Source organism: Phaethon aethereus (genome assembly GCF_964289735.1).
Source record: "Phaethon aethereus genome assembly, chromosome: 14".
Taxonomy (NCBI): Eukaryota; Metazoa; Chordata; class Aves; order Phaethontiformes; family Phaethontidae; genus Phaethon; species Phaethon aethereus.
This window is the reverse complement of record NC_138590.1, coordinates 7,583,635-7,602,293: the sequence shown is the minus strand read 5'-3', so window position 1 is coordinate 7,602,293 and position 18,659 is coordinate 7,583,635. Positions and strand designations below refer to the sequence as shown.

At 37.1% G+C, this 18,659-nt stretch overlaps 1 protein-coding gene across 5 annotated transcripts in view; it reads left to right on the top strand.

Annotated features, from left to right (window-relative positions):
- Positions 1 to 18,659, top strand: part of GABRG2 (gamma-aminobutyric acid type A receptor subunit gamma2) — a gene marked incomplete at its 3' end in the record, with an annotated part of 72,435 nt that overhangs the window by 30,856 nt on the left and 22,920 nt on the right. For all 5 annotated transcript variants that reach the window (XM_082006297.1, XM_082006300.1, XM_082006301.1 and 2 more), the window contains 2 exons: positions 1,017 to 1,099; positions 1,800 to 1,937. In XM_082006297.1, coding sequence (XP_081862423.1) covers positions 1,017 to 1,099; positions 1,800 to 1,937 — 221 coding nt within the window. The remainder of the gene's footprint in view (positions 1 to 1,016; positions 1,100 to 1,799; positions 1,938 to 18,659) is intronic.

Sequence of the window (18,659 nt, the reverse complement as noted above, 5' to 3'; positions counted from 1 at the left end):
GACTGAGTCATCTGCCTGCAGCACGTACGTGCAGGAGCCAGGAGACAAACCCAGCTCACAGGGTTGTTCATTTGGACACCTAGGAATCAGCAAAGACCAGAAACCTACAGTTTTCCTAGAGACTCGTGGAAAAAATAAACATCATTCTGCTCTTTTTTTAAATTCTCCTTTTCCTTTTTCCATCTCTCACCCCACCTCCTCCTTCCTTTCCAAAATCATGCAGTTCCCAGCAGGGCTGGGGCTACATATAGGCTAGCAACAATTAAGGGGCTGAATGAAAAATGGTTTTTAGCAGACACATCAGGGGGTACATCTCATCTAATTTTGGTTTTCTAAAAGTATGTGTCTCTACCTGATCTATAGCACCTATACCACCTGGGTTATCATGGAGACTCTCCTGATATTCAGTGGAGAGAAACACCTTTCGATACATTCTTCTGATTTAAATGTCTTATTTTGGAATGAAATTAAATGTATCCCCAGAGCACCTTTCCACTGGCTATGAAGGTAGTTTAGATGGCTGTCTTGGATGTAGATGTCTAAATTTGGACTTCCATCCATCATTTCTGAAATAGAATTTTCATCACATAAAACAAATTTCCCTAGTGCATTATGGCATGTTGTGACACAGAGATTTGTCACTGCTATACTATATATGACCTGTGTATCTACTTATGGATTTGCCAGTCATGAGTAATGCTGCCATTTCAGATGCATAGGAACAGAACTTTAATACCTTATTTAACAACACAGTCCAGAAAGTAGATGATCAGAGCCTATGTAACCAAAAAAGAAATACTGCTTATCAGTAACCATGATGTCTTCCTATGCTTGGAATATCCAAATTAATACATATCAATACTTTACTTTTCCTTTATATATATAATATATTATATATTTGCATATTTAATAACCAGGTTCCATATTAGTAAGAATCTCATTTTGCTTGCCATTTTGTAGCTTTCAGGACAAACTTCTCAAGTGTATTCTGTATATCCTGATCTTTTTCTCCTCAGGCTGACAATTGATGCTGAGTGTCAGCTACAGTTACACAATTTCCCAATGGATGCCCATTCCTGCCCCCTGGAATTTTCAAGCTGTAAGTAACATGCTTAGAAATATCCTTTTTCTGACCCACACTGAATCACTTATTATAAATTTATATTTACATACTTAAAGTCAGCGAGGGTTATGTTCTTAACTAGACATAGTCCAATGGTTTTCAGTTTTATTTTGAGATTATTTTCAAGTACATGAATCATAGATGTCCACAAATATAATTGAGGAACGCTATATAAAAAAATTATACATTTTCTGGGACATATCTGATTAATTTATGCTTGTATCTTAGCATATCAGTACAAACTTTTACTTTCATCATCAGTCTCATGGCCTGACACCTTCTCTCTGCGCATGGGTGTTTTACTATTGCAGTAGTTGGAGTCAAGAGTTTGACATTTTGCAGTCAGGTCGAGGCATGAATTCCTGATCAGCTGTAGACTTTTTGGCCATAATTGAAGGATGGGCAAAATTGCATCTTATTGGGTCCACAAAAATGGAAAAGTCATTTTTGAAAAATTTATCTCAAATGCTATTTTGATTTATAAAAAATAAAATAAAATGTGACATTAAGTAAAAGTTACTACTAAGTAACTTGAGAAAAACATATCTATAATTTATTATAGTATGCTTCTCCAGTTTTTTCAGAAATAAAAAACAATACTTTTACTCCCCAAAGTACACTAAAATCCTAGCAATGACTATGAAACAAAGCATTCTGTATTTTCCATTGCAATAAGATGGCTACCCAAGAGAAGAGATCATTTACCAATGGAAGCGCAGCTCAGTGGAGGTGGGGGACACCAGGTCCTGGAGGCTTTACCAGTTCTCCTTTACAGGATTAAGAAATACAACTGAGGTGGTGAAGACTACTTCAGGTAAGACAACTGATCTGTTTACCTTCAGATTCATTTAGGATTTTATAACAGAAAGAAAGAGAAAAAGAAAGATATCTCTGTTTAGAACTTATCATTGGCACTTCATTGAACAGTTACAGACTTTTATAATACCTATGGAACCATCCAGGCTTTAGCATTTCTGAAGAACTCACAGGGAAAAAAAAAAAGTTGTTGTCTACTGTCCATTCTTGTCCTTCAAGAAATACTATGAACTATCAGAAGAAAGCCACTACTACAAGGGGTGGGTGGGCAAGGGAACTTCCTATCCTGCTTCAGTGTAGAAAACAGGACAGCTGAGGCACTAAATGATAATCTGATACTGATTTGAATATTTTACCATTTTCTTCCAACTTCCAGAAGCAGAAAGTAGGCCTGCACAGGAACGAAATTTGAAGTTCCAACCTCTTTACTATAGCAGCCCCAAGTTTATTTTGTTCCTTAAAACAGGGCACATTCAACTCTCCTTAAAGAGAACAGTTGTATCAGGGTCTCAGATGACTTTCCTGCATATTTCTACCTCCTTGGAAACAAGTAACAGAATTTAAAATGATAAATGAGGAAGTACTCAGTGTTTAATAAAAATACCAGTTTTAACCCTACTAACTAAGCAGGAAAATACATTCTTCTAGACTGTATAGAAGAAAATACTTTTTATTTCTCAGTGGAATGAAAATCAGTGAATATGAGAAAAGAACTAAAGAGTAAAGAATTGCATATTCTTGTATGTGCATAATATCTCTTTGATTTCTTACTTTCAAAAAGAACAATGAAATGAAAGCAGTTTTTCTTTTCAGGTTGCTTTTTATTTTTACCTTATTTTATTGTTCTGGCAAAATATATTTATTTAAATTCAGACTTCTGTGTTAATTCTGGCTTCAGAAATATCCCCATCCATTTTATTTCTAAAAGGTCAGCATTGCTGTTATATTCAAAAGGAGAGTAAGATATGCTAGGGTTGAAAGGAGCCTGCTGTGCATTACACTGGATACAAACAGAGTTGAAAATTAATTCAAGTTCCAACTCCTAAATCACTGGCCATTAAGCACCAATGACATGTTTAGTCTTATGAGCAAGGCAAAAAAGGAATGAAGCATCCCAGCTGTAGCCACATTTGCCTTATGGCATCTTCTGCCATTTTAGCTGAGGAAGATATTTAGTCAGCTATTCCGTAAAGCATTTGACCTTTCTAATTTTCCCAGGAAAATAAAGGTGCAAAAGAGGACAAGAGAGCAGCGTGTGTGCAAACCATAGCTGCTAATAACCATCATTACACATGACATGGTGGAATTGCTCTCAAAGCAAAAATATAAACAGCAATACAGCTTACCTCAGGCTGCCCCTGCAACTGGCAAAGCACAAAAGGCAGCAGTGTAAGTACACTGGGTCTCATCCTGCCCAGGTTGCCACTATTTCAGCCTTAATTTGAGTTTCTCTTATTTCACAAAATCATAGAATTTTTGGGTTGGAAACAGTGTTTAAAGTCCATATAGTCCAAACTCCCTGCAATGAGCAGGGACATCTTCAACTAGATGAGGTTGCTCAGAACCCCGTCCAACCTGGCCTTGAATGTCTCCAGGCATGGGGCATCCACCACCTCCCTGGGCAACCTGTGCCAGGGTTTCACCACCCTCATGAAAAATTTCTTCCTTATATCTAGTTCAAATCTGCCCCCTTGCAGTTTAGAGGCATTACCCCATGTCCTATTGCAACAGGCCCTGCTAAAAATTCTGTCCCCATCTTTCTTGTAAGCCCCTTTAAGTCCTGGCAGGCTGCAATAAGGTCTCCCTGGAACCTTCTCTCCTCCAGGCTGAAAAAACGCAACTCTCTCAGCCTGTCCTCATATTTGCTCTTTTTCTGTCTTTTTCAGCTTGAGCCATTCTCTAATAAACTTTTGTTTTTGACAGAGATAGAAAGTAATAAAATCATAACATGCTACAAGCTTCAGATACACTGATTCAGCACACTGGTGAATCAAAAGCACTCTCTAACGTTCTGCTGATGTGAAGAAAGAGCATACTGGGAAACAAACAATAAAACACAGAAAGCTAAAAGATACTTTCCCATGCAAAGAAAACATTTTCCTTTTTCAGGGGATAGCCATTCAGGCTTGTAGTACTCACCTGGAGTACTTCCATGTTGCATCAGTACTTTTTAATATGAAGATACACACCAGTCTTTTCAACTCGCCTTTAGAAAAAAGTAATTAGCAGTTAGCATGCACTTTAAAGTAGAAAAGAGTCACACGAGTCATCACTCAGTTCCTAAGAAGAAATGCTCCTGAAAGCTACTCAGCCTGCTGAGCTGCTTTCAAAGACCTGCTGAGTATAAAAATTTGGAAAAATGTCCTGTGTATATATTTCTGCTACTGTAGTTATGTTTGATTTTCCTTGCTCCTCTTGTTTTTATGACTGCAGATATGCAAGAAAATTAGATTTGATTTTGACCTAGGTGCAGTATCTAAATAATTAGAAGGTGGAAAAAAGAAAACAACCAACAAAACAGGGATTGTCCTGAATCTGGTCTATCTCCTACAAATATTTTGCTAAAGCTAGCAGAGCCTAAAGACTGTTCATTGCTTACCTAAGTGCCTTATTAGCATGCTGGGAACTACATTAAGTCCATGCTGGGAACTACATTCCTCAGCCAGACCCATACTCTATCTATAATTATCCTCCTTACACTCACACATTTTCAATAGTTTCCCCAAAAGAAATGAAAAAAAAAATTTAAAGCTTGTAGATTTATTAGCAACCTATGTGCAGCCTGAGTATACAAGTTCAAAGTTTGAATGCCCATATAGTCAAAATAAGTCTTGAGACTTTATGCAACTAATTGCAGTGCTGCATATAACAGAATTTAGGTACAAACTAATGGCAGTACCACTGCCAATGCTTTGGCGGGGGTATGAGGTGAGGTACAGTGGAGGAGGCAATGGAAAGATTAATGAGATGTTGGAAAGAGGACTATACTATATTTCCAAGAGCTCTTCCCCAAAACTAAACATAAGATGACAACAGAAACCAGAGAAACCTGAACACAAGAAGGGGAAATTAGAGAACATGAGATTGAACAGTTACAGAACAGAAGGAGCCTGGGAGTAGTGTTAAGGCATTTGAAAGTGGAGTAACTTTCCATATCTGCATTTACTCCATTTCAAAACAAACTCTTTTTTCCACCTTCATGCCTCCCAGTGACTAACACATTCTAGTCCTTGAGGGCTATGCTTGCTTGGTGACTGGAACAGAGAAGAGAATCAGAACAGATGGCTGAGACTTGGTCATTACAAACTCCGTTACCTCTCTTTCTGTCATGCCATAGTTGAACATTTGAGATCTGGGCTGAGTTATGGGCAGAGAAGGACAAGGATTCTTTGAGTACAAGCTTCATAAGACCTCACGCACTTGCTGAAGTGACTACATTTATCTGCTGCTCTTCCTGTGCATGCACTGCAGAAATATAAGATTAACTGAAAGGGCCAGATGTTGGAATTCTGTCCCTGAACAGTTAAGCAAATCCCGGTAACAGCAGAAAAAAGCAACCAGAATATTACAAACCATCCTGTCTGTTTCTCCTACCTGAAGTGAGTCGTCCTGAATTGTCAGCTTCTTTCTCTCCAAACTGAACATTCACATGTGACTCTAATTTTCTTCGAAAGTCACAGACCAAGCAATAAGAAATGGTTTAGCTAATGGAATTCACTGTCCATTAATAGCAGGGACTGTTAAGAAAAATGAACTCTCAACCTTCTGCCCCATGAATATCTCATTAGAATGACTGAATAATCTGTACATTTAATAATATATTACCTGTATATATTTTTTGCTTTTTCACTACAACATATGCTGTGTAAACAGCAGTGGTTTAGTTGTTATTATTTGCAATAAAGTGCATGTTAAAACATAATACCGAGTTATATAAACTACTACAGTTGACCTCACACACTTACAGACATGGGTTTAAGATTTATTGTATTATTGAAGTATGTCCATAATCACTGCTCAAACAGTGCATATCTCAGTCATTTATTAAGAAACTACCATTTCTCTTGTGTGACCTTTGTGCTCACAGTGTAAGGCCCCATCCAACAAATGGTAGTGAGATTCTCCAATAAAAAAGGGATGAACTAATGGAAAAGTCTAGAGAACAAAAATTTACCAACTTCTGAAACTTGGATGGACGCTGCCATAAGTAGTCCTTACAAAGAAAGCATCAGATTTACAAACTCCTACTTCAAACTGAATGCTGAGGTTGCATGGTAAAGCCAGTTGCTTCACTGACATGTTCAGAGTTCATGTTATACTTATGATGACTTTAGTTATTTAAGGGTGTGTGATTTATTAGACATACGGTCTATACATGGGACAAATGTAAAGCCAGCTGGCAAATGTGGCCAAGTGAACACCTAGCATAAAAAAAATAAAAGAGCTGTATCATATGATAAGCAGCAATAATAAAGAGAAGAAAACAAAAATGACTGCTCAAGCACAGGACATATTTTTCCATCCTCCATATTCTCATTTAGTATTGCACAATACATTTAATTCAAATGAATGTAATTTCTTTTTTGCTTTAAAAACTATTTGATATCAATTTTATGACCTTTTATATTCACTATGGATTTAAAAAAAGAAACAAATTAGGTGAGAAAATAGTCCATCAAGTCGACCATTTGTGAACCATATCAGCAAATGCAGCTGTTCTTTACTTTTTGGATGTCAAAATGAAAATATTATAAAGCCTAGCTACAATCACATTATAGAACAAAAGGTGTCTATTGCTTAGGAGGGACTTCAAGGAAGTTCTTCTACAGAACTCTCTCAACTCAGATTTGACAAGCAAGAAAAATAAGCTTTAATTTTTCTGATTGTTACTGCAATGCAACAAGTGATACAGAAGTATAAGATTTGCAAAACATAATACACAAATGGGTAACACCAATCAAGGACATGTTGCACTTTGGGAACAGGAAAATGGTAGAATTCCAAAATTTGTAATTAGTTACTTTAACTAAAGAGTGAAAGATAGTAGGAAGGAAATAATCAAATGCACAAATATGAAAAGATCAGTAGTTGTGTAAAAAAAGTCTGGGGGCTACAGTAGTCCACAAACACAGAAGGACAGAGAATGTGATACTGCTGCAAAAAAACCACCTTTTCTGGGATGCATTACTTAGAGTGTTGTGCATAAAACTGGGAGAAATAGTCACTGCTTTACTCTGTGTAAAACTGATATCAAATTGTTGCTGCATTCTGCTTGATTAAAAAAAATATTTCACTTTTAAGTGCAAAACTTTAAGACAGGGGAATGCAGAAGAGTGTAGCAACTAAAGAGTTTAGAAAACATGTCCTGTGGAAATATTTGGAAGTCTGGAAGAAAATATAATTAGTGATCAAAGGCGTAAAACAAACGTACTGTTTTTAAACCAGAACAATAATCAGTACTGGCACATACTATTTAGGGAGATCGTTGAAATACTAAAATCAGAGTTTTTATGAAATCATACCTCAGACCAAGAGGAAAAGACTAGCTTGTATCTTGAAATTCTTTCCATCGATAAGTTTCTATGAATTTCATAAAATTACTAGACGAACTGCATTTCTACTCACTATTCCAGTGTTTTTGAATGTACAAAATACTGTACTATGCAAAACAGTTTGTGAATGGGTAATTATTCAGGACAGATGGAGCTTCTGGTATTCCCAGTTCATTTCTGTGACTGGGCAGTTCCTTTTTTAGACCAGACATTGTCTATTGCTTATTCACAGAGCCTGTCCTGAATTTTTAATTAGATACAATAGCATTATAAGACTAATCAATAAATAGCAATTCAACAAGCTGCACAGGAGACTGGTAAGCCAATATCTGTAAATTCCTTTATATTTTTTTCGTGCTCTGTGTTTTACAGAGCTAATCTGAGTAGAGTCAGTGTATTGCTCATAATTGATAAACACTGTCAAATTGGTAATATTTATCTTTTTATGTATCTATTAAGTCACATAAATAAATCTACATCTGGTTTCTGTTTTATCAGGAAAATGTCATCAAGGCTATTATTTTCTGGAAGAGGATGTATTTGCAGACTTTTAAACTTTGTTTTAATGCTGTATCATAATGAATTGAACAGTTGGCAGGCATGCAGTCCCCAGAAGTTCCATAATGCTCAAAAAAACCAGGAATCTTCTCCCTATGCTTCTTTATTAAGTCAAAATATGGCATGACAGGTACATACCATATTTGAAGATCTGTGTTGGGAAATAGGCCTGACATTAAAAAATCATAGAATAGTTTGGGTCAGAAGGGAACTTTAAAGGCCATCTAGTCCAACCCCCCTGCACTGAGCAGGGACATCTTCAACTAGATCAGGTTGCCCAGAGCCCCGTTCAACCCAACCTGGAATGTTTCCAGGGATGGGGCTTCTACCACCTCCCTGGGCAACCTGTGCCAGTGTTTCACCACCCTCATTGGGAAAAATTTCTTCCTTATTCCTAGTCAAAATCTGCTCTCTTGTAGTTTAGAGGCATTACCCCATGTCCTATCGCAACAGGCCCTGCCAAAAAGTCTGTCCCCACCTTTCTTACAAGTCCCCTTTAAGTACTGGAGACTGCAATAAGGTCTCTCCAGAGCGTTCTCTTCTCCAGGCTGAACAACCCCGACTCCCTCAGCCTGTCCTCACAGGAGAGGTGTTACGTCCTTCTGATCATTTTTGTGGCCCTTCTCTGGACCCACTTCAACAGGTCCATGTCTTTCCTGTGCTGAGGGCTGCAGAGCTGGATGCAGTTACTCCAGGTGGGGTCTCACCAGAGCGGAGTAGAAGGGCAGAATCCCCTCCCTCACCCTGCTGGTCACGGTGCTTTGGATGCAGCCTTCTGGGTTGCGAGTGCACATTGCCGGTTCATGTCCAGCTTGTCATCCACTAGTATCCCCAAGTCCTTCTTGGCAGGGCTGCTCTTGATCTCTTCATCCCCCAGCCCGTACTGATACCAGGGGTTGCCCTGACTCAGGTGCAGGACCCTGCACTTGGCCTTGTTGAACCTCATGAGGTTCACATGGGCCCGTTCCTCGAGCTTTTCCAGGGCCCTCTAGATGGCATCCTGGTCTCTCAGGCATGTCAAACATATCACTCAGCTTGGTGTCATCTACAAACTTGCTGAGGGTGCACTCGATCCCACTGTCTATGTCATTGATGAAGATATTAAAGAGTACTGGTCCCAGTACAGACCCCTGAGGGACACCACTCGTCATAGATCTCCATCTGGACATTGAGCCATTGACCACTACCCTCTGGATGTGACCATCCAACCGATTCTTCATGCACAAAACAGTCCACCCCTCAAATCTATCTCTTTCCAATTTAGAGAGAAGGATGTTGTGGGGGACTGTCAAATCCCTTACAGGTCCAGATAGACGACATCGGTAGCTTTTCCCTTGTCCACTGATGTGGTCACTCCATCATAGAAGGCCAAATGATCATAGGTGGATTGCCACTGCGCCTAGAAATCCCTGACGGCCCCATACACAGCTCTAGGTTCTAGTATGGATTGATTATGCACATGGCATTGTCAGGGACATCCCGCTAAGAACTGAAAACATTCCCTGTCTGAAGATTTTGATCCAGTGAATAGGTACAAGACATTATCACCTGCAGTGTGCTTTTGGCAGAATTTAAACATACTTTGTATCCACTTTGCAGAGGAGCAAATGATGACATAAGCTTTAAGTTGGAAAACCCAGCCTACTATTCAATTGTTCTCTAAGCCAATATTTGTAAATTCCTTTATATTTTCTTCCTGCTCTGTTTTTTACAGAGCTAATCAGAGCTGTGCAGTAGAGGCAGTGTATTGCTCATAATTGATAAACACTGTCAAATTGGTAATATTTATCTTGCTAGGTATCTATTAAGTCACATAAATAAATCTGGATCCCAAAAAATCTTTATTGTTCTCTTTATAGTTTAGGACAGTATTTATCTCGATACCCTTGTTTTTTGAAAAGCTATATTATTACCTTAAACACACTTGCTAAAAGAATACTGTCTCTGTAGGACAGTGAAACATTTAAAGCAGTAAGCAGACACAATGGACTCAAAGGCCTATTTTTACAGCAGTTTGCTGCTTCAAAGGAAATCCTCAGCTGTAAGCTAATATCCTTAAGATAACCCTAAAATATTTTAATAACTATACCTTAGGATTTTACTTCTAGTACAAATATTCTTGTCAGCTGTCCAGAAAAAAAGCATCAGGGAACATTTTTCCTTTTTTTCTTTTTTATTTAGACTCTCCCTTAACTCATGTGAACCACTGTTTTACATTACTGTACGCAACATATCACTATTTTAAAGAAAATACAGGAGGACCCGAGTTATTTAATTTTCATATACCAACATTATGAAGGGTCACAGACAACTCTGAGCACGAGGAGGATTTTTGTTATGTTGGTAGCTTCCAAGTTTGATATGAATGTCAGGGAATAAAACCAGTCTAAGGAAACTACTCCTGCATATTTTTTTAAAGGATAAAGATTAAAGAACTTTTATCAAATATGAACAACAACCTTCTCTCAAATAATTCAGATACTCATATATGTTCATTCATTCATCAAACTATAGCAATTAAAGAACGTTTGTTAAAGTTATAAGTGTTGAAAAGTTTGTTCATTGAAAATAACTAGCCTATGTTTCAGGATCATGTCTTCAATTGTAGTACAATTCCCTCCCTCCCTTAGCTGTTGTATAGTCCACATTTTCTCTTCCGAGTTGGTTGTGTGGCACATGAGTATTTATAGATGAATTCACATGATTGCATAAATGAACTAATTCAGTAAACAGGCTTTTCTGTTCCTCCCTGTCATGCAGATATCCAAGATCTAAGTACATGCATTTTTTCAGAACTGCAAAGTCAGAACACCTTAGAACCATTTATCCTTGAATAATCCCTGTGAGGCAGACAAGACACAGGGACGAGCTGAAAGCTTCCTGAGAAACTCAACAATGAGTTGCAGATAAGAGGGACAGAGGCCTCTCCTGGAATGACTGGGTAGGAGTCAACCGCATTTGGGTCTCTTCTGTACTGGCTGCTTCAGCCCTTGACAGCATCCCAAAAGACCTCGTAAAAAACCTGCACAGTTTCCTTCCCACTTTCTTACTCATCCAAGCACCTCTCTACTCATCATCTGGTTGTTTTTGAAATCACTATGAACCCATTCCTGTGACAGCAGAGAAACAGGAAAGTCCATGCCATCTTAAGAGTATAGGCCAAGGACCAGGGAATTTAACAAAAATATATCCAACAAGAAAGACTGTGGATCCAAGTAATACGTATAATTCATAGCTAGTTTTGGCCTGTTTTTTTTGCTCTGTGGTCAGTTATGACCACAATAAAAAGATCTTTCCAGTTTATGTGGCAAGTATAGTTGCACCTATGTGAAATACATTTCCATAATGTTGTTAGCTGCGGCAAGACTCTTTGGAAAGAGCTTTACGGTAAGCAGTGAGAACCACCAAGCCATGGCAGTAGCAATGGAGCTGTCATGGAGGATTGAAGGGCCATCACTGCTTTGGTGTTAATGCAAAAAAACCATCCAGAACACAAAGACTCCTTAACTTTGCTGTCTCTTGCACAGTGATGGGCTAGATCTTCGTGGTTTAATGGACAGGAAAAAAAAAACACTATTCCTGTGGAATCAATATGTTTAACATTCTTACAGATTGAAAGAATCTGACTTTTCTGTTCAGGTTTGTATCTGTATAGCTTCAGGTTTAGGTATTCAAGTTCACCTGCTTCTAACTAATCATATAAAGAACTGAAAGGCTCTTTGATGATTATTTTTTATCTTTTGAAGGGGTTAAAGGCTTTCTTAAAGTTCCAGTGACAGTAATTCAGCCCTTTTTTACTTTCTGTTTTTACTAGACTCAATGTCAGCTGAGTCACGCCAGCAAAGCGAAATCATGACTGTCCCTGAAAAAAAGGGTTGTTGGGACCCAAAACCTCTTTCAAGCCACCCCAGTATGACTTCCCAAGTGAATAAAGACCTTCAGGGTGAAGCTTATTTTTCTGAGTTTGTCTTTCTGAAGGTTTGCCATATTTGAAAGCACGGCTTGCTACAGTTTAAACTGAGCTTAGAAAGGTCACATAAGGATAAAAAGGATTAATATACAAATAAACAGAGAATAAGGGGTAATGTGGAATCTTACAAGTGAACCTAATGCAAGGTAATTGCAAAAGCATAGATGTTAAAGGCAAGATTAGTTTTGTAACAAATATAATTTTGTGGATGTAACAGAACAGTGGCTTTAAGAAATACTTGTTCATTTAATAAAAAGACTATAATTAGATCTTTTAGGAAATTTAAATTAAAAATAAGGAAAAACATAATTTTGAATGTTTTTAATTTTATGATAAAATCAGCGAATTAACAGAGTGATTAAAGAGTCTTAAAGCCTTTCCTGCAAATAACTAAGCATACAAATTTTTGTGATGCCTCTAATGCCCCATGAATATATTTTCATATGTACTTGTACTGATGACTCTTTGAGATACAAAGCATATTAACATCCAAACTCCCTTTTTTAATTCCTGTATGATAATGAAATCGTCATACCCCATCCACCAATTGACTTTTTCAGAAACTGTTGCAGTATCACTGTAATTCCACTCTTTGCAACTGGATCTAGTTATAATGAACTGTGGTGAAAAATCTTTGGTTCAAAAGGATTAGACACAATGCCTTAATAAAGAACAATGTGTATTCACAATTATTGTAGCATTAAAATAACTCTGAATATTAAGCATTTTTATGAGGTTTTTTCATAGTGAATAAATACATTTAAATTATTGCTTAAAATAAATAAATGTTTTATTTTACTGTTTAAATAATTAAACTTCAAGCAATCCTATAGTAAATTGGAGGGCTCCTGACCATTTTAGCCTTTCAGCCCTAGAGCCACAAGGTAATCTCTGTAACCTGTAAACTGGTCAGCATAGCACTGATGGTTGATTTCCTCACTGATGTTTCACTTCTAGACCCTTTTTGTGCTAAAAAATCTTGGTTATAGTACAATGATTTTAAGATAATTTCTTCCTCATTTTTTTCCCTTGGTTTTACCTTACTCACCACCTTCCTGCTCTTTCAGTGGAGAAAACCAAATTCATTAAGGATGTTTGAAGGTGACGACAGCTTCATGTTCATGATGTGTGTAATATAGGGATAGTTCATTTGAAGTAAATTTGGATTTCCCTGGGCCGCGTATATGTCCTAAATAATAAACGTATGCCTCAGGCTGTCCTTACACAGTTAAATCCCTTCAGCTGTTAAGTGCAATTTCTAGCTTCTCAATCTCATGTCATTATATAGCATTTTTAGTAACCTGCTTATCTAAGATGCTGTTTTGTTGGGGGAGGTTGTCACTGTATTTGAATAGATATAATTGAAAGGCTGAAAGGAAGTAAGACATACAAGTCTGCAAAACAAGACTATCTGAGTCAAGCAGCATTGATGTGAGCTAATAATACCCAAATCTAGGCAAATACCCCATGTGAAAAGCAAATGAAACTAATTTAACATCACTAAGTTTAAAGAGACCTTTCCAGTAAGCTTTGATTTTTAATTTTTTTGTATCAAATAAAACACAAGAAACAAAAATAAAATAGATTAGGGTGTTAAATGAAAATGTGTACAGTATGTACAAACTTCTAAAACTCTCTGCAGTACCTTGTGGTTATGAAATGTTCTACTTACATTTTCAGATACATGTTATCTACAATTCCATAAAACCATGCTATAATGCTGACAACACATTCTCACAGAGGAATATAGTAGCATAATATCAAGCATGGTAGTAATGTTCAAATATTTGTCATTATCATTTTATGTTTCAGAAATATTAACTCCCTCATTTTTATTGTTAAATTCTTCATTGTAAATAGCATGTGTTTTAACATTGCCTTTTCAAACAAGGCATAATTGTCCTCATTTTGATGTACATTTTCGAGGCTATAAATATACCACTTATCTCAAAAAGTGATACAGTCTATTAAGTGAGTTCTTTGATACTCTCAAGAAAACTGCATAATTAAGGTTAAAGAGCTGCAGGATAAAATTTATATAATAATACTTTCTTGTATCATGCCCTACATAAGAGAATTTTAAAATATTTTTCAAGATTTAATTCATGAAGTACCACAACACCCTTTGTGTGTTTTAATGCTAGTGACTAGAAATGATCATGAATTTAGTCAGCAAATTCCTATTTGTTCTTTCTTGTATACAGTTCTAAGAATTGAGAAAATTATCAAAAAACTTTACTACCACAACTAATGTTTTCTTGTTGATTGTAGCTTAATTTCTTCCTTTTGAATCTTGAAAATATGAGTTTGAAGAGGAAATAGAGTCATGCTGTGTAGGTAACAATCAGTCATACAAGGTTGCTTCTGTTCTGCGTGTGTATAGGTTAAAAACAACCAAACAACTCTCTTCCCCTGCCCCCCTCCAAACACCCTAAAATGAGCTCACACCCTGTCCATTCCAGTTACAGCTAGCAATAACTATTTGACCTTACTTAACATCTGTTCTCCAGTTATGCAAAATACAAAACTATACAGTCAGTAAAGAACTGGTAGTGATTTCTTATATTATTTTCTGCTGTTATCCAGTAACATTTATTTAAAAACCAAGTAAAAGAAGTTTGAATACTTCCAACCACCCTTGTAGTTCACCAGAATTTCCTTTCTTACATCACTGTAGCAAACTACTGGTCCGGAACAGAGCTATTCTATTGCTCCAGTTGCAAAATCATAAAGCAAAACAGCAATGTCCTGGAACTCCATATCTTGAATTTTGTTGTATGAGTGAATAGCAATAACCAGGGCAATTCATGACAGCATACTATCACTCCAGCTATGTTTGCTTTAGTGCTAAGTATTTGAGCTATGAAATAAGAGTTCTTGAATAACTCTCACCATTTGTTTTCATCCTGGAAAAAGCAAGAATATTATTGAATATGAAGAAAAAAAATACTGTTCTTTTTCCTAAAATTTTCTTAAAATAATAATTTTCAAAATCTGTATGACTAGATTTAGCAATACTACAGAAAAAAAAAGTAGTCTTTCAAGTACAGGTGTAGGAAATTTATGATATCCTTCAGTTCTGAGAGACACACACTATCTTTGTTGACAAGCAAGCAAAGAATCTTACTGTGAGAATTTATTACTAGAGAGCAGTACAAAAAACCTCATTATAGCTCTATAAGTCAGAGAAGAAAAGTGAAAGAGGAAAAAAACAACCCTCTGAATACTGGCATACGGAAACATGACATTTCTCTGAACTCGTGAACTGGTTCATTTTATGTGCCAAGAGCAAATCCTACCAGTGCCCCAGAGAGGAAAGGTACCACAGTATCCTCCCACAGAGGGTATTGGCAACTTGTGTTGAACACAGTCCCGTCGGTCATGGTAGCATTATTTCAGGGCTTTGTAATGACTAAGGCTGATGATGTTGAACTTCCTACCAGCCAGCCGATCTAGGATAACCCACCTGGCATGGCATTAGATGTGGTAGTGCTTATTCTGTGCAGGAGTATGAATCATTTTATACTTCAATAGTTACCACACCTCAGGTTATGTTCTGAAACAAGTCAATATAAAAGTAAACACAAGCAGACTTTCCCTTTCTGAGTTTGCCAGCTTTTGTGCCCACCTCTTCTTCATTAGGTAATGGTGCAATTAACCATACTCCCTAAATATAATGATGTGATGATGAAGCTGATGAGTTGGGAGGAAAAAAATGTCTACCTCTTATCTCTTTCTCTCTGGCCCACCTCATTCCCAGTGCCACGTCCTTAAAAGTTTAAAATGGATCTTTGCTTCCTGGGAGAATTATGTAAGAATAATGAAGAGTTCCGTGTGCAGAAGGGCTGATTTCTTACAGAATTGCATCTCATGGCAGAATTCCCTACTGTCTAATGAACATGTAAATGCCAATTTAAGCTTTTCAGCAGCTGAATCATTCCTCACAGGTGTTCGCTAAGTCATTCCTCTGGAGACTAAGAACCAAATTCATGCCTTAACCTTTCTCAGGAGGAGGAGTGTATGGAGTGGCTGATGTTGTGGAAAGGAGTAGGGTAGCATTATATGACAGTCCCTCAAATCCCTCTATCTGTCTTTTTGCAACTTCTGCCTTCTGTTATAATTGATCAATATTTTCAGAATCATAAACAAGGAGGGCCTGAAATAATAAAAATGTGATTTCTCTTAGAGGAACAGGATAAAAAGCAATATGCTTCCCTAAGTTTTAACAAAAGCTTAAACAGTATCAGTTTTGAGGCTTCTAAAAAAGGGAATTATTTGTTTTATATGTAAAATTCATTATTTGTTTAATTTTTCATTACATTTCACAAGCCACCGTAATTCCAACCTCTGGATGGGACTCAAGATCTAAATAAGTATTTATTTAGCCAAAATATCCCAATAAGAATATTGGAAATTAAACTGAAATCAGGAAACAACAGAAATAATCTGAGAAATGTTCAGCCTAATATTTGTAGGTTGAAGAACTGCAATTATTTTATGCACAGTTCAGATAAACAGTTTGGATTTCATGTGCGCAATTAAAGAGATAGTAATTTTCTAGTATGTACTGAACTTTCATATGAAGATTCTCTAGCAGACTTGAGAACAAAAATTTTACACATAAATGTTCTTAAAGTAACGTTTGAGTCTAGTACTTCTGAAAATGAGAATTATTCAGCCCAAGCTAAATTTCTTCATATATAGAGCCTACACTTCAGACCAGGTTAGTTAAACGAGGAACCTTTATTTCACCTATATTAGCTAAAATCAAAGACAAATGTATGACGATTGTTAATATCCCTATCTGAATGCAGTGCCACAGGTACTACACAGGCACAAAGCTTAAAATATAATATTAAAATCAATTTAAAGGAAAAAGTAGCCTTTCAGAAAAGGGCAATGAGTTATATTATTTTTGATATGGCAAAGCTGTAATTCTATCATTCACTTACTTGGGCAACACAAACTTGGGGGATACAAACTCTTTTTTCTTCCTGATATAATTTCTATGATTGTGGAATTCTAATCCAAGATCAGATTTGCTAGCTCATGGTAATACAACTAAACAACAAATAAATTGTTCCATGTTGACAGCTGCTTGGAGAACTTTGTTTACACCTGTGTTCGTATTTTCAAACGTTCACTTTGCTTAAAAAGATGTTCACATAGAGTTGTTAGGATCAAGAAACAAGGAGGAAACTACATCAGTAGAACATGTATTTTTCAAAAACTACCATCAGTCATCTTCTTTTGAACTTATTCCACTTCTAGAAATAATAAAATGTTTAAAATTCTTCTGGCTGGGAACTGTTGGGATGCAATTTGAGAACACTGCTGTCATTTCCACAGTAAAAACTGAAAATCATGAAAAAACCCCAAACCTCTGACTTCTCTTTTTTAGTCTACTGAAGTAACTTAAATGCTCTCTTGGCTCTGGCTACTCGTTCTCTCCCACCTGCCGTATGGGCATATGAATGGCAAAGTGCTTGCTAGGGAATGGGGCCGGCAGAGCTGAACCAGAAGGGAGGCCTCCTACTGGGCACAGCGCCATGGAGGAGATGTGCTGCATTTGCCTGGTGGGAATGTTGGTTTCTTGAAGGAATCTGGATGGCATTTCTATATCCACAACCCTTCCAGGAAACTCATGAGCCCCTTCAAAGCAAATATTGTTTTGTTGGGTGAAAGAACTTATCGCTTCCAATTTTATTGCTTTGCCTTGAGTATCCTTCTCTCTTATGGCATCTGAGGTGACATCATGACTGATTTTGTCTCATAAAGAATCTCGATAACAAGCTACACCTGCAAGATATGAATGACCACTGCAAAATTTCTGCATCCAACCTCTCATCTCAACCCTTAGGTCTTATATGATAGCAATCTCCGCAGAAAGATAAATGCAAAAAGCATTGGATGACTCTTTTGAGAACATTAACCTTTTCTGGTGCCTAGCACCAGTTACAGCCTTATCTCTCTGTGGAGTTACAAACACAGCAGCTGAATTTCTAAAAAACAACTTAGGAGACCTTACAGTGATCTAGCTTCCAGTGACTTCGTATTACATCACCAATGCGTAGGGTACACTCCAACCTACGTAGTAAAGCTCAATCCACAGTTCTCTCACCACAGTCTTGTAGGACTCCAAATGCATCCTTCTCCATATGCCACACAGTGTTTCAGATCCAGAATTGCCAGTTCATTTTTAAAAGCTTTCCAGGACATAACATTTTCAAATGTTAAAAAAGGAAAGTCTTAAAAAGACATAACCCATGGGATTCACAGTGTTATAACCTCACTTTTAAGAAAAGATTAAGAGGTTGCACTTCCTAGCCTGAAAACATACAATGTGATGGTAGTCACACTGAGACATGGAATGGAGACTCCCAGGGGAACCTGTTTTGTAGTGGCTATGAACATTATCCTGAATATGTCTATTTGAGAAATAAATGGTTCTTCAAAGCTCTCCTCTTGAAAAGGGCAAGCCATTTAAATACTTTGTACGATTTGGACACAGGTGCTTACATACAGCTAGAAGTTCTACATTTATTCCTGTGAAGCTGGTAACTGAAATTTCAAGATGGTATCTGTAGTCTTTAAAGAACTTTTTTACATGCTAAGCTTGATCTGTTGACTCCAAATGGCA